We start from the raw sequence: 17,451 nt of genomic DNA, 5'->3' as shown, positions 1-17,451 counted from the left end.
ACTCCGGGAGATGGTGATGGACAGGGAGGCCTGGCGTGCTGCGATTCATGGGGTTGCAAATAGTTGGACACAACTGAGCGACTGAACTGAACTGAACTGACTGTAATTTCCATGAAGGCAGGGACTATGTGCCATCTCTTACAAAACCTAGCCCAAGGCCAGGACATAGTAGCAAGCATTAAATGCAAATAGCCAATACAACACAATCACAATCAGAACACCATCCTGTGACACTTAAATCTCTTTCACTAGTTGATTGATCCACCAAGCTTTTAAAAGCACCTATTACACTATCAGCACCACATCAGGTCCTATGGCTGACATTAAACACAAAGATGTACCTCCGCCCTTGGGGAATTAGCAATCACATGTTGAGTCCAAATGTAAAAAGAAGAGCTATATAAAGTCATTGCTACCCTATTGTTCAAAGTACTTCACTTTCTCAAAACTGTTCAAAGCCAGTACTATCCAACAGAAATGTAATATGAACCACATGTGTACTTTTAAGTTTTCTAGTAGTCACATTTAAAAAACCTAAAAAGAAACAGATGAGATTAATTTCAGTAATGTTGTTGTTGAGTTGGTCGCTCAGTCATATCTGACTCTTTGAGACCCCATGCAGCACTCCACGCTTCCCTGTCCTTCACCATCTCCCAGAGTTTGCTCAAACTCGCATCCATTGAGTCAGTGATGCTATCCAACCATCTCGTCCTCTGTCACCCGCTTCTCCTCCTGCTCTCAATCTTTCCCAGCATCAAGGTCTTTTCCAATGAGTTGGCTCTTTGCATCAGGTGGCCAAAGTATTGGAGCTTAAGCTTTAGCAATAGTCCTTCCGATGAGTATTCAGGGTTGATTTCCTCTAGGATTAACTGTTTTGATCTCCTTACAGTCTAAGGAACTCTCAAGAGTCTTCTCCAGCACCACAATTTGAAAGCATCAGTTCTTTGGTACTCAGCCTTCTTTATGGTCCAACTCTCACATCTGTACGTTACTGGGAAAACCATAGCTTTGACTATTTGGACCTTTGTCGGCAAAGTGATTCTCTGCTTTTTAATACTCTGTTCAGGTTTGTCATAGCTTTCCTTCCAAGTAATATAGTAATACACTTTATTTAACCCAATATATCCAAAGTATTATCATTTTGACGTCATTAATATTTTGAAATATTAGAACGAAATACTTTAAATGTTTCTGGACTATCCTCTAAATTCAACATGTATTTTACTCTTAACAGCACATTTCAATTCAGCCTAGCCACATGCAAAGTGCCTGAAAGTCACCTGTGGCTTGCGGATACCACCAGGGGCCACACAGTAAGAGAAAGGGATGCTCCTTACCTTACTGCCAAAGTGGGGATTGATAAATGTCACATCCTCCAAAGTCAGTAGAATTCTGTTGGGTCCTTTAATCAACTGGATTTTATTTATACGATGTCTGAAACAAGCATAAAGTCAGAAGGTCACAGGGGTTGGATATTTTGCAAACCAAGGGGTAAATTTGCCCTATGATAGAAGTTTAAAAAATATACAAGATAATTGAGAGAGTAAACACACAGGGATGTTTACCACAGTATCCACAGCAAAGAAAAAGCAAGTCTGGGCCTCATAACTTGCAATATTATAAAGACCAAAAGAGAAAAGTGAAAATGCTATTAAAGAAGTATCAGAAGGGGGGGTACAGCATAGGGATGGGTATCTCAGACTATTAAAACAGTGATTCCATATCAAGGGCACATTCAAAACAACACCTTTGAATACTTTTAAAGAATACAACACCTTTTCTCATTTACCATAGTATATATTCTAATAATACCAGGGCCAAGAATCATTAATCTCAATTTTACAAATACAAAAAATATTAAAGAAACAAAACAAAATAAAGCAAATTGTGTGAGATACCATTGCCTGAGGCAGAGCTGGTGAATCCTGGGTGTTTGGCTGTGGGCCCAGATTCCTGCCCACAAGACCACTTGTCTTGCAAAGTTGCCAAAGCAACAGGTTGAAAAGTGGGAAAATTCAATCAGTTGGCTGCTTTGTCTACATGATTCCAAACAAATGGGCTGACTGTTTTTTTTCCCCTTTGACTGAATTGGTCTCTTGTCTGAGCATTACATAGACACAGTTTAAACCTGATTCTCTCCAAACATGCCCATTAATTTGCGGTGAATGCAATTATTTCTTACAAATCAATTAGTAGACACAGAAGTTTATGATGTCTACCCACACAGTCAGGTAGGTCCTCAGCTGAGCTAACTGGGCAACCTGAGGATCTCGAGGGAATCTTGGAATTAGTTCATGTGGTTGTTTTGTTCTGTTTCATCTTGGGGGCTCTGATAGCTAGTTTGGATTCACTTTTTCCATAATCCCTTAATGATCACCCTGTGGAATGTACTAAAGCAGACAGCCAGAATAGGGGGAATCAAAATGCTTTGTCAGAAAGAAAAACAAAATGCTTTGTCAGGTTGCTTTAAGAAGTCTAAGGTGTCACTGTAGCTTTAAGTACCAACAACCCAGTTTTTCTCAGTGATTCCACTGATTTGTAAACAAACAATTAATGTGTTTCTAATTGTCTGCCAACAAATATGTCCCTTATCATTGTGGGAGCTGCTGCCCTGCAGAGAAAATTAAAAGAGCCCTGTAGTGAATTCTTGGGTAGAGCGCATTAATCTTTTGGCAAAGTAAAGCCTCACTCCCTAACTTGTCTATTTCATATATGCAATGAATGGTTTTAAGGCAGGCACACCTGTAAAATTAATCATGCTACAGAATACACTCTAGTAGAAAGAAAAGCGGACCCTCCAATCCAGAGATCTGAGATGCAGTGCAGATTCTGTCATTAATTAACCAGATAACCTTGGATAAATAATTTAACCTCTTCATGCACCAGTGTCCTCATCTCTTCAGCAGGATAATAGTCCTTGCATTACTCGCTTTATAGAGTTGTTTTGAAAACCAAATGAGATAATATATGTGAAAGTGCTCTGAAAAGCATGAAGCACTATGAAAGTATAAGAGCTCATTATTACCATTATCATCATTAGTATTACAAAGCACGGGAGAGCTTTATAGAAAAGCGAGGCAATCTGGTTCGGAGTAGAGAGAAAGGAGGAGTTCAAAGAATCCTTTGTTTTGGGGTGGCTGGGTTCTTTGCACGTTTTTCTTTTTGAAAAGAAAAAAAAAAACTTAAACAATCAAAACACAGAAAAAAGGAAGGAACAGAGAGCCACTCTCCTGCAAGTAATCACCATCTATTACCGAAACTCATCAGCCGCTCAGCTCTTCTGATTGCAGCCGTGGTGGGCAGAAAGAGGGAGGAAGGCAGTGAAGAGAGGGCATCTTTTGTGCTTTGTTAGCTGAAGAACCAAGACCCAAGTGACTCTGGGAAATGATGTGCCTCTCTCCCATCTCTGAGTTTTCTGTGACCACTTGAAGTACCAATTGTCTCAAACTCATTTTCCTCTCCAATCATTTTCCTCTCTAATCATGTCCCTCTCCAATCATCTCCCTCTCCAGTCTTCTTTGCCCTTCAGCCCACAAGCTCCAAACAAATCCCCCCTCCATGATTTTTTTTCTTTTTTTCTTCCCTCCCTAAGAATTACAGGTCAGGTTCCCTCTGAGCCCAAAGAACAGTCCATTTCATGGGAAAGACCAGTCAGATCAGTCATTTGCTGGTTGCGGGGGGCAGTTGTCAAATAACATAAGCAGCTGAGTGACTCCATTTTCCACCCTGCCATGGTATCTTTTGCCATTGGGGAGCCAGAGCCTACTCCTCTTCAAATCTCTCTAGAGGAGGAAGATTTTGATTGGAGGGCATTTATATTCACTAAAAGTAGCTCATGATGTTAATTAAATACTTTATTCCTTGGCAGCAGCTAAACATTAAATTTCTGTTCTGAGTAGGGGCATGTCACAGTTACAGAAATCAAAAGAAAAACTTTAAACTATCATCTTTATCCAGTGTGCTTTAACAATTCATAAGCTACCTACAACTTTGTTTGCCTTTATCAAGTCTCTAATACTGCGGAGACTGGATAATAGTGGTTTTTCACAGTGATGCTAACATACTAAACACTAGGAATAACACCTGTCAGTTTCAACCCAGGATTTTACATACTTGTTAGAATATCAGAGCTGGAAGGGCTCTTAAAGATCATCTAATCCAATTCCTTAATTATACAAATGAGAAAATTCTGGCCAACAGAAATTCAGTGTCTTGTCCAAATTTACACAGATACTTAAGACACTCTATAGACACATTTTTTTCTTGAAATTTGCCCAGAGAGCTCCACCCCATTCCCCACCAAGTTCTTGTCATATTGTTGTTAGGACCACCCTTACAAAGAGATAGGAAAGGTGCGGTTTGCAGAGTAGAAAGAGTAATGTGGAAGAGTTGTGGTTGATTTAATTTTCCAAAATCATCCTACTGTGGGGAGGAACCAACTGTTAAAGTGTGAAGATTATAAGAACGGGGTGTCATATCATAAAGCCAGCTTCAGCCATTTATCCCCGATCCTGAATTAGTTCATCAGAGTAGCTGGTCAGGAATTTAAAGATCTGAAGAAGAAAGATAAAGACCTGATGGTAATGATGATGGTGATGATTAGCTAGGACAGATTTTGTCCAAACAAGAATGATAGTAAAAATCTACAATAGGATGCCCTGGGCAAAAGTGATGACTCTAAAAGCAAGGATTCTGGGTTCCTAACAATCAGCAGGAGAGTTCCATGTGCTTGAGAAGGAGTTGAGATTTACCATTTCTTGGGCACCTACTGTGAGGCAGGTATTGTTCTAGGTACTTTATTGGCTTTGGTTTATTTAATCCCCTCTACAGTCCTGTGAATTTATACCATTATTCCTAAATCTTAGATTCTAGCCAAAGTTTGCCTAATTCTTGGAACTTGTTAAAATATCCCAGTCCATACCACTTGCAGAGGGAAATGTTTCTAGGAGACTCTGCCAGTGGAAAAGGGAGCACAGATGGGGGGGTAGGCAGTCCCTAAAGTACTAGCTCTCTTATTTCATGATAGTGTTGAGAGCCAGATCTACTTATAGGCAACAACACTGACAACACAGCTGAGGAAGTTATTCTTGGCATCATGAAAACACTTCACTCTAAATGGAGCCAGTAGGGATGGTAAATCACTATGGAAAAAAAAATCAGTGGGTCATGTAATGAGGCAATTCTACTGAAACATGACTTCCTGGAAATCAATATTAACAAGGCTATTATGGGCTTGTAGTTTTATATACAAAAAGAAAAACAAAAAGAGTACCTTATAAAGTAAGCAAATCCATTAATACACAGCAGGGCTATAAGCAAAGCAAGGCAGACCATCACAGCAAAGGTAGGGTTGATGCCTGCAGAGAGGAAGAGGAAGGGGAAGAATGGCATCAGAAAGAGGCTGTAAATAAAGGGCACCACAGAGCGACTCCTCGTGCTTTCTGGTGACTCTAAAATCAAGCTACATCTACCTAACTTATTTCTATTCTTTTCCAATACAGTCTGTCTTGTTGACTTTATGGACACAGAAAGCAATTTCACTGTTCTGAAGCAAAACTATTCACCACTCTGACAATAACAAATCACATGAATGAAGGCTGACCCAGGTGTTTCTTTGGAGAAAAAAGTTCACGAATGGAAAACTTTGAGTACCTTAATTTAAGTTGAACAGCGATACAGTTCTTGAGAATAAATATGTTATCTCACCTGTGAAAGGTATTATGTTGCCTTCATAAAATAAAAGATCTTTTTAATCCACCTAAGCCCACAGACCTCGTGAGTTATAGATGAAAAACGTAGCACTTGTCCTTCAAGGGTGAGCCTGGTTTTGATAATTAGTGTTTTCACTAGGATGTAAATTGTCCTCTGCAAAAGCTAAGTGTTTGGATGGATTACTAAGATTTCAGAGGGAAATGATGCAAGTGAAGAGGTAGTGAGGTGCTAAAGCAAAAGAGAAGTTGAAGTCTAATTCAAATAGATGCATTTGGTTTTAGAAAGGTGTGGGGTATACCTGCATAGGAATAATATAGATCCTTCCAAATTTCTCCTCTGGCTCTCAGAGATTTGATGGAGTGTCCCCATTTCCACAAACCAGAGGGTTTCCATCAGTCAATCAAACTGCCAGTATCATGGGATGCCGACCGTGTTGGGTGGTTGGGGGTGGGGCATAAGAATTATTAGCTCTGGTCCCTGCCCTCCAGGAGCAGTCCATTTGGGAGGAAGAGACACAATCAATACACAAGAAACAATTGGAGAGCAATTTTGTGCTAAGCTGTGAGGTACAGACTTTTAGTTCAATGGCAGTTCAGATAGGAGAGGGTGGAGAAATTGTATTTCAGTGGTGGAACCTGATTGACAGGATTTGGATACATCAAGGGAAGGACAGGTAAATTTTCTAGCAAGGGAAACAACTGTAGATCATAGCATACAAAAGACCAAGATAAAGCGTCATGCCTTCCTCTTACTAGAAAAACCTCTTTGGGAGTGGGATCCTTTTAAAAGCCGACTGCAGGCGGCTTTTAAATTGTGGATGGTTATTCAAGGCTGCAAAGTACCTCTCATTGTCCTTATTATTTTAAATTAACTACATAGAGTTCCAAGCTGTTTATGTCACCTGACTGCAAATGATTGATTCTGTAAGTGTCCCAACATTAAAACATGCCTTCCCCTAAACAGGTTCCCTGTAACCCAAGCTGAGCCAAATTGACTACCTGTGATTTTCCATTCCTTACCTCCTCGACAGATCTTCCCATCTGCAAACCAGCATTTTGCATCTGCTCGAGGGGGCCTGCCACCAGGAAAGTGAATAGGGGTCTCTCCGAATTGTAGCAGCTCCGTTTCCATGTCCACAGTGTAGGTACTATGGAGTTCCCATTCTTTCCAGTTGGTGTCCAGGATTACATATTCTGAAATTCCATTTCCATTTGAATCTGTCCTTATCAACTGGTTGAATCCATAGAACTGCATGTTTCTGGAATGCTGAACCAGGCTGGCAGCACTAGCCCATCCATTTTCTTTCATAGCATTATTCATGGCTTGTGCGATAAAGTAAATTGAATTGTAGATGGTTCCAAACAACGGCGAAACCTATTTTTAAAAATTACAATTATCTTGAGCCCTAGTTGCCCTAGAGCAATCTCAGTGTGTATTCCAAGCCTGTGTTCATTATTATGGGCTGCACGTCTGAGTGGAGGTGAGCTATGAAGACCCAGAGGGGGGAAAAAAAAAAAAACAATTGTTTCTTAGGACTTGCTTGGTTTCTCCCCTGATTTTTTCTGTTTTTCTCCCCCAGGCCTTCACATCTTTAAATATATCAAATATGACGATTTTATGAGCAAACCAAGTCATACACAATATATTTTTATGCTTCTAAACTAAGAAAGTGATTTAGAGTTATAAAGGGGCTAAAAAAAAAGTATGAAATAAACAAGAGGCACTCAAAAGAAATTTACCAGGTTAATTACTGGGGCATTATGCATGGTAAAATCATTTGGTTGGGACTACTAGACTGGTTGGTATATGTGGTAAGACTGTAAATAATGTGTCTCCATAGTCCATGTCTCTGTCCCCACTTTGTTCAAAATGGTTATTCTCTTACATACATGCACTCCAGAGAAAGTTAACACTACAATACAGTTTTAAACATGTACCCCCACAAGTACACATGCAGATACGCATATTGACACATACACACCCACAAACTCAGAGCCGAATGTTGTTGTGTTTGGCGAAGGTGGTTTTTAATTAAGAAACCCCATAACCTATTGCTGTGCAAAGTGGCAAAGCTTTGATGAGAAACCATTGTAAAGCAGTAAGGCTGCTACAGTGAACAACATGATTCTTCCTCCTACATAAATATGATAAAAGAAAAAGCATTTGTTTATTGTGTCTGATACCTCACTCATTAACCTTGAAAGTTTATTTTTGGAACAAACCTTGCATCCTTTTTCAAAAAAAGGTAGATAAGAAGAGTGAATGATCCCCCCCACCCACCTTGCCCCAACACTGGCTTCATGGTTTTTCATAACATTTCACTTCTAGGATGCAGTTCAAGAAAGCCATGGTCATGCCATTTTACTGAGCTTCAGGGAAAGCCAATACTTGCTGCTTCGGCTTCACAAAGTCTAGAAAGCTAGCCTCCTGTAACAATCTTCATCTGAATAAAAGGGCTTAAAATTGAGTGAATTAGTTTTTTTGTTAGAAATACAAATGAAAAGGGAACCCTCCTACACTGTTGGTGGGAATGCAAACTAGTACAGCCACTATGGAGAACAGTGTGGAGATTCCTTAAAAAATTGCAAATAGAACTACCTTATGACCCAGCAATCCCACTGCTGGGCATACACACCGAGGAAACCAGAATTGAAAGAGACACATGTACCCCAATGTTCATCGCAGCACTGTTTATAATAGCCAGGACATGGAAACAACCTAGATGTCCATCAGCAGATGAATGGATAAGAAAGCTGTGGTACATATACACAATGGAGTATTACTCGGCCGTTAAAAAGAATTCATTTGAATCAGTTCTGATGAGATGGATGAAACTGGAGCCGATTATACAGAGTGAAGTAAGCCAGAAAGAAAAACACCAATACAGTATACTAACACATATATATGGAATTTAGAAAGATGGCAATGACGACCCTGTATGCAAGACAGGAAAAAAGACACAGATGGGTATAACGGACTTTTGGACTCAGAGGGAGAGGGAGAAGGTGGGATGATTTGGGAGAATGGCATTCTAACATGTCTACTATCATGTAAGAATTGAATCGCCAGTCTATGTCTGACGCAGGATACAGCATGCTTGGGGCTGGTGCATGGGGATGACCCACAGAGATGTTATGGGGAGGGAGGTGGGAGGGGTGTTCATGTTTGGGAACGCATGTAAGAATTAAAGATTTTAAAATTAAAAAAAAAAGAAAGAAATACAAATGAAGATGCAGAGAGGTGTGGCAGCTAGCAAAACACTGTCGTGTCTTGAAAATGTAGAGCAGGGGGTTTTCAACCCTGGCTACACATTAGCATTACCCAAGGAATGTCAAAAATACTGATGCCAAACCCAACCCAGCTAACAAAACCAAACACTTTAGATTAGGAACCCAGTAATTAGAGTTATGAAAAGCTCCCCAGAAATTTTAATATTCACACAGGACTCAAGACCAACAGTACAGAAGAAGACACACTGGCCCGTGGGTCTTTTCCTAATGCCATATGTTGCACAAGTCACTGTTCCCTCTCTCTGGGCTTCAATCTCTTCCTCTGTAAATTGAGGATACATAATCATGAATGGAGTCATCCTGTCTAACTATCTTACTTCCTAGATATGAAAAGGAGTCCCAAAGAAGTTAAGTGATTGGTCAAGGTTGACTAGCAAACATTTGGTTTGCTGTTCAAGACAGTCTTATGGGCTTCCCAGGTGGCTCAGTGGTAAAGATTGAACCTAGGGTTCAATTCCTAGGTCGGGTAGATCCCCTGGAGAAAGAAATGGCAACCCATTCCAGTATTCTTGCCTGGGAAATCCCACAGACAGAGGAACCTGGCTGGCTACAGTCCATGGGGTTGCCAAGAGTCAGACACGACTTAGTAACTAAAACAACAAACAAAAACAGCAAAACAGTCATAAGATTTTGGTCCACATCAAAAGCTCTTTGATATTTGCAAGACCATTTGTTCCTATCCAAAGTGTCCATGAGCATATTCTGTCCATGTCAAATGGTTCTGGAGAAGACCAAATATCAAGGACCATTTGGCAAGGACCAAATGTATTATGAACTAAATGTAAATAGATGTTTTGGTCATGACCAAATATCAATGACATTTTGGTGCAGACCAAATTTCTTACAGATATTTGGGACAGGATCAAATGTCCTGCAAGGGTCATGGTCACTCACCTAGGCATAAAATCAGGACTAGAACCCAAGTCTGTTGATTCTGTTTATTTCAGCATTCTTGATTGAAATACATATTCTCCGTGGTCTCTTCTAGTTCTGAACTCCTGTGAAACTTCCCAAATCGTGATCTAGTCCAGAGAGCAAATTTAGCTTGCAGACTTTTTTGTTTGGCTTGTTTATAGGTTCTTCTTAATTCCTCTGACCTTCTATCATTGATGTGCCCTACAGCTCAGTCCTTGGTCCTTGGTCTTCTCTATCTAAACTCACTCCCTTGGTGATCTCTTCTGCCCTCCTGGCTTTAAATATCACTCTATGCCATAAATCTGATTTACACTTCCAGTTAAGACCTGTTTTCTAAATTCTAGACTCTTACAGTTAACTGCTTACTTGGTATCTCTCCCAAATCAAACTCCTGATCTTTACCTCAAATCTTTGTGCTCCATTTACAACAAGGCTTTCCTATTTTTGTTAAAAGCCACTCCATTCTTCCAGTTGTTCAGGCCAAAGACCTTGCCCCAGCAACAGAGCTAATAGCAGAGAAGAAACCAACATCTCAATCTCCTGAGCTTTATTCCAATGATCCCCCTTCACCACCCTACCTTAACACACACTATAGAAATAAGCACGGTGAGTGGATGACATCTGCTGCCACTAAGGCATCCACACTTAGTTGCCTAGCACACACTGAGGTCCCTTTAGGGGGCTGCACTAACTCTCCCTCCTGACATTCTCAGATGCTCCAGTTAATTGTATTTAGGGTTTCTGCCAGAGTCTGCCTGTTCCCTGGGGCTTGGGTAGGTTATGACAATAAGTGAAGGCTGGAAGGTAGACGATAAAATCAATACTAGTAAAACAAATGAGTAAAAACCCACAGGGCAGCAAGTCCCTGAAAGCAGGGAGAATGCTAGTATTCTGTTTTGAAAGGTACAAAGCCTTCTGGGAAAGGGACTGCATCTAACCTACCACCAAAAGCAAAGATCTGAACTCTTAAAAACAACATCCTTACCTCTAGGCTGACCCATCCCATGGGGTTTTCAGCTGATCTCTCGGATTGACCCCTGTTAAAGCTCACTGACAGTAACTCCCCAAGATGAATGAAACCTGAAGCTTATCCTGCAGGATTGTCTAGCTTCCACCACGTATCACACACATATACACACATATGCACATACTCACACACAAAGAGCCACAAAAAGTATGGTAGGGGGACTTGAAGCTAAGGGAAAGAACACAGCTGTGACAACAGCATTCATTTGCAAAAGAGGGGCTGTCACTAAGACCCACTCTCGCTGTGAGGGCTTAGATTTGTGTTCTAGCTGGTTTATGTTGCCATTTTACCTGCTGTGCCCTTCAACAATGGTAACTGCCCCTTCCCATAAGCCAAAGGCATACTCTGATAGCATTAGTAGCAAAAGCTCTGTAGCCGCAGCTGTTGCACATAATGAGGAAAAGAAGAGGTAGAGGATGGGACAAGGGAAGTAAGAACACTCTTTACAACCCTCTGTGTTGGCTTCTGACTGTAGTTCCAAAGAAGCAAGACAGGATTAGCAGGACCTACTGTCAGGCAGATGACCTTGTTATATCACAGATCAGAATGGTGACACCACTCAGCCTATTGGTTTTGACTACTGTATAGACCTGAATCAGAATGAGTGAACTGTGAATAAATGAATGATAATTGAGATTTAATCTTTCCTTGTTACTCAGAGATTTTGGTCTTCCCTTGTGGCTCAGCTGGTAATCCGCCTGCAATGCAGGAGACCTGGGTTCGATCCCCAGGTTGGGAAGATCCCCTGGAGAATGGAAAGGCTACCCCCTCCAATATTCTGGCCTAGAGAATTCCATGGAATGTATATAGTCCATGGGGTCGCAAAGACTTGGACACGACTGAGTGACTTTCAATGATTTTAGCTACCCTAGGCCTTCTGGAGCTTGTGTCCAGGAAATCAAGGTCTGGGTCAGGAGCAGTGATATTTGAATTTGTTCAGTGTAATGATTCTTGCTGTCATTAAGTTGACTATTATCAGTTCAGATTTATTGTGCTTAAAAGACACGAAACACTTCAAAAGAATTTTGACTTTGGAAGTACATTAAAATATATATATATATATATATATATATATATATATATATATATATATATATATATATACCTGGCTTGGAAAGCACCATTTGAAGGACAAAATAGCAACATTACCTTTGAACAAAAAGCCAGGTACATACAGAGATCAAGAAACCAAAAGGTAACTTAATTCTTGTTATTAAAGGTGGTACCTCAAATAATGAATTTCCTGAACTTAGCCAAGAAATGGCTAATAGCCTAATCTGTTTGGCATGATACTCATGAACATCACACTCTTATTTTATATAGAATAAAGCACAAAGACAATTGTAGCCACTATGAGTGGCAGGCAACCTTTTCAGACAACCTGTCTGGTAGGCCCCATCCTGGAAAGCTCTAGTCTTAACCACATCCCCATCAGCCTAGCAGCCCTCTGCTAACCACCCATATCTATAGCAATGGAAAACAATACGTGTAGGAGCTTCAGGTCCCCCAGGCTTGCTGAGAAATCCAGAGGACTTCTTTTGCTTAGCCAAATAAGGTCACATTTGGAAAAAATATTCAAAATATGTGTTCTAGCAACATGCATTTGTAGCCAATAGAATTTCACTGAAAACGAGGATTGGGAATACAATGAAAGTGAAGGAGGCAAGAACTAAAACCTTATTTCAGAAGTCTTTTTATGCCAACATATAAAGGTACAAAGTGTAATCCTTGTCCAGTCATGCTGAGACCAAGTTAGAAAGTTTGTCACTGATATCCCACCCCCTAATCTCTCCATTCAGATTTATTTTTCTCTTTTCACAGGTTGCCATAATGTCCTATCACCTCCTCTATCAGAGGAAAACAATCCAATGTGTCTGCGTCTGTGTGTGTGTATGCTCAGTCTTGACCAACTCCATCGACCCCATGGACTGCGACCCCACCAGGCTCCACTGTCCATGGGATTTTCCCAGCAAGAATCAAGAGTGGATTGCCATTTCCTCCTCCAGGGGGTCTTCCCAACCCATTGATCAAACCCATGTCTCCTGCGTCTCCTGCACTGCAGGCAGATTCTTTACCACTGAGCCACCAAGGGAGCCCCAAACGATCCAATAAATCCATTCAAATCAAAGTATTAGTCACTTAGTAATGTTACTTTGAGTAAAGTACTAGACATGGGAAATGATCTAATTTTTTAAAAGGCTACTGTGTGGTTGAATAGTCAGGTTCTGGTACTTCTGGTATGAGACTTGGGTTGGAATCCTAGCTCTGCCACTTGCCAGCTGTATGACAGTGGACAAGTTACCTTGAGCCTCAGCTGCATCACCCATAATATGGAGTTCAATCAGTTTACTCGCTCAGTCGTGTCCAACTCGTTGCCACCCCATACACTTGATAATACCTAATTTGTAGGCTTGGACTGAGGATTCAATGAGACCATGTATGTAAATTACCTGGTACAAAATAAGCATGGACTACATGATAGCTGCTATTGTTTGCATTTCAGAAGAGGAGCATAGGGCTCTGGTAATATCATCCTAGAAGTTAGTATTCAAGATCCTTGTTCCAGTCTTGAATTCATCACCAATAAATAACACAGTCCCAGTTTTAGACCCAGTGTCCTTAGCATCCTGAAATGGTAAACCTGTTCACCTTATTGGGGGAAAGATCTTGTTTCTATTTTGCTTTCCTTTACACTACCTGCAGAATGCCTAGGCCATCATCATAATAAAAATAACAACATTAATGATAACAAAACATTTATTGAGGAGTCATTAGGTGCCAGGCAAACTCTTTTATGTGTATTAACTCATTTAATCTTCACAACAATTGTATGAGGTAGGTACTGTTATTATTCCCAATTTAAAATTAGTGAAGATACAGTGAGCTTAAGTAAATTTGCAGTACTCTGCCCTCAGAGCCCATGCTCTTACTTACCATGTTACAAGTGAGCTTAATAAATACATGCTAAATTAATTAATGGATGGTAAACTCACCAATAAAAGAGTATCATGTATACCTTTTGTAACTTTTCTTTTTCCTTTCATGGCTTCCTTATTAAAGACAGAAAAATCAAATTTTTTTCTTCTCTCTCTTCCCCTTCTCAAACATCACTCCCAAACACCAAGGAGAACAAGAAGCAGAAACAGTAAACTTCCACATCTAATGGTATTAGGAGACATCTATAATCTTGAACCACAGAATATGAAGATAGAAACCTGCTACAGGAGTGGTAACTGATTTAGCAGAGTGGAGGGTGATTAAATTTAAGTACCTGAAGAGGGGAATATTGGTAAGCAACAAGGAGATCTGCCCCTGTGAATCCTGGAAGGCTTAGGAGTTAGAGGCGCTATGCACAGAAGTGGGGGTCAGGCAGAGCACTAAAAGAGGGGTAGCTTTGAATGTGTGTGTACAGAACAGTTAGATTTCTGCCATCTACCTGTACCAAGGAGAGCCAAATCCCTGCAGGAAACAGGTTAAACTGATTCAGAGCAGCTCTAGAGCTGGAACACTTGACCCAAACGACAGTGAAAATGAGGTGAGCCATAGAAAAATGAATGATGAAGCTAAAGTGTTCATATTTAATGATGAAAATCCCAGTCTACTTCTCCCAGCATGGCTCCTAGAATAGTGACAACCAGGATTACAGCTCCCAGGAAGGAGATAGAAGCATTCTTCTCTGAAGAAAATGACTAGCCCAAGAGGCAAGATCTACAGATATTGACACGCACACAAAAAAACAGCTGGCAAGTCAATTCCCTGATACTGAAACCTACAGGTCAACATGCCCACCATGGACATAAACCTTCAAATCCTTCTTTTAAAGCTTCATTGTTAAATATGACCAGACAGCCAGGATCATCACTTAAGGAAAGCTTCCAAGATTAAATAGAGAGACCAAAACAAAGAAGCATTAAAAATTAGGAACTGAGGGAGACACAAAGAGCAAAGGAAAACTTCAAAGAAACTATGAGTATCTTCAGAGAAATAAGAGAAAATTATATATTCTTGAAACAAAAGCAGGATGCTATAACAAAATAGAATCAAACAAGAATTAATTATTGGAAATTAAAAACATGATAGCAAAAAAATTTAATCAGTAAAAGAGTCAGAACACAAAACTGAAGAACTCTTTCAGGAAAAAACACTAAAAACAAAGATATGAGTGATACAAGGGAACTAAGAAAACAATTTAAAAATTCAACCCCCCAAAAAAAAAAAATCAACCCAGGCAATCTTATATCAATTAGTGGTATTTCCAGAAAGTACAAAGACAAAGTTGTTGAAGAAATTATCCAAAAAAAAAAAGAAAGAAAGAAGGAAAATTTTCTAGGCAGAAAGAATTTCTAAATTGAAAGGCCCTACCAAATGTACAGCACAATACATGTCAAAAATCCAGGCATAATCATGAAATTTCATTACATAGGGAATAAAGAGATAACCTTAAAAGTTTCCAGGGAAGATAAGGAGGAGTGAAAACACATTGCATCAAAGGATCAGGAATAAGAATGACACTGGAGTTCTCAACACCAATGATGGAAATAAGACAAAGTGCCGTGTCTTCAGAGTGCTAATAGAAAATAATTTTTAATCTATACTTATGCCATGCTGTGCTAAGTCACTTCAGTTGTGTCTGACTCTTTGCAACTCTATGGACTGTAGCCCGCTAGGCCCCTCTGTTCATGGGGATTCTCCAGGCAAGAATACTGGAGTGGGTTACCTCCAAGGGATCTTCCCATCCCAGTGATTAAACCCGTGTCTCTTAAGTCTCCTGCATTGGCAGGTAGATTCTTTACCACTAGCATCACCTGGGAAGCCAACCTATATTGATGACAAGCTTAGTCAAACTATCAATCAATAGTGAAGCTAGAATAAAAGTTCACAGTGTAAAATTTTGAAAGTTTAACTCCTGTGTATCTTTCTCATAATCTGCTAAAGGATGTGCTCCACCAAAATGAGACCGTAAACAAGAAAATGGGAGTCATTAGAGTCATGAAGAGTGAATCCAACACAGAAGAAAGAGAACAAGGAATTTTCAGAGTAGCAAAAAGGAAGATCCTATCATAGTAGTTGTACAGCCACCTTAGGGAGCAACAAGTTTAGATTGGAATAGGAGGACAGAGAGCCTCGGGAAAAACAAATGAAATTGATAAGGGATTTAACAGACTTTGCCATGTATAAAATTGTTTTGAAAGGATTCTATAGTTTTATCAGACAGTGCAGAACGACTTGGAAATCCAAATTAAGGAAAAAAATAAAAATAAAGCAATTATTAACTCCAGTAAAAATCAAAAGTTATAACTGAAATGAATTCTTACTATAGTATACCACATGGATTATATATGAGTGATATTTAGACAGGTAAAATATTAAAAACATAAAATATGAATTTAACTAAAAGGTATGACATAGTTGTATTGAGAGTCTGAAGGAGGGTAAGAAAGTATATAAGAGCTAACAATCTTTAACTATAATAGGAAATGAGCAAATAATATCCAAGGTGGAGTAATCAAGAAATCAGTAGCAGTATGATATTTAGAAATATAAATACCACAATAGAGAACTAAAAGACATGAAAGTGGTTGTTTCTGATGAAGAGTGAGAGGAAGGCCTAGGGACTGCCTTGTTGATACAAAACATTCTAGTATTTCTTGACTTTTAAAACTATGTGCATGCATTGCTTTGATAATTTTGTTTTTAATTTTTTGAAGACGCAATTGTATAAACTAAAAGGATGCAAACCATTGCTACAAGCAATATAGCTTCTATATTCAGAATTTTCAACTCCACTGGAAGTTATTGGGCAAGGGAAAATTATAGCTATCTTTCTCATATGTTTATTTACTCATTTACAATCTCTCTTTCATTAGAATTTAGGCCCCATAAGATTGGGAACAATTAATGTGCTAGTAAATATTAGCAATAGCTCTAAGAGAAGGGAAAAACCTCTTATTTGTAGCATTTACCTCTTATTTGTAGCAGTTATCAATTTATGTGGCATAAATATTCTCAACACTTGATTCAATCTACCAATATGATGCCACTGAACACAGTGGTGGGAAAAGAGGCACACAACTGGCTTTTATGAACTGGCTCCAATTCTACTGACAAAAATCCTGTCTTGTTTACTCTTTTATCTGAAGTTCAGCATAGTGCATGGCACATGGTATGTGCTTAATAAATAGCTGTTGATCTGTTGACTGAACAAGAAAAAAAAAAAAAAACAGGAGTCCAGGGGTAAGCAAAGGGACTATTGAGCAATTCTTTGCCAATAATCATAAAACTTCAAGAGAGTAGGAAGCTGAGGTCAGACTGTCACTTAGAGGCTAGGTCATCATCAACCAATAAGGTCATTAACCAAAATCAAAAGGCGAAAAGGAAGTAGCTGTAAGTCAAGCACTCTACTAGTCACTTCACCTATATTGCTTTGTTTAATCTTCCCGACAATCCTAAAAGCTGTAGATTACTAACCCACTTTACAGATGGTAAAATTAAAAGACGCAAAAATCT

At 39.5% G+C, this 17,451-nt stretch overlaps 1 protein-coding gene across 1 annotated transcript in view; it reads right to left on the bottom strand.

Moving 5' to 3' along the window:
• GUCY2F (guanylate cyclase 2F, retinal) overlaps positions 1-17,451 on the bottom strand; it is a 138,217-nt gene that overhangs the window by 104,485 nt on the left and 16,281 nt on the right. Inside the window, exons 3-5 of the mRNA XM_027963150.3 lie at positions 6,732-7,086; positions 5,273-5,357; positions 1,338-1,434 (exon numbers count right to left, since the gene is read on the bottom strand). Of these exons, the coding sequence (XP_027818951.1) occupies positions 1,338-1,434; positions 5,273-5,357; positions 6,732-7,086 (537 nt within the window). The remainder of the gene's footprint in view (positions 1-1,337; positions 1,435-5,272; positions 5,358-6,731; positions 7,087-17,451) is intronic.

This window comes from Ovis aries, chromosome X, assembly GCF_016772045.2.
Source record: "Ovis aries strain OAR_USU_Benz2616 breed Rambouillet chromosome X, ARS-UI_Ramb_v3.0, whole genome shotgun sequence".
NCBI classification, from domain to species: domain Eukaryota; kingdom Metazoa; phylum Chordata; class Mammalia; order Artiodactyla; family Bovidae; genus Ovis; species Ovis aries.
Note: the sequence above shows the minus strand (reverse complement) of the source record. Positions and strands in the feature narration are given on the sequence as shown.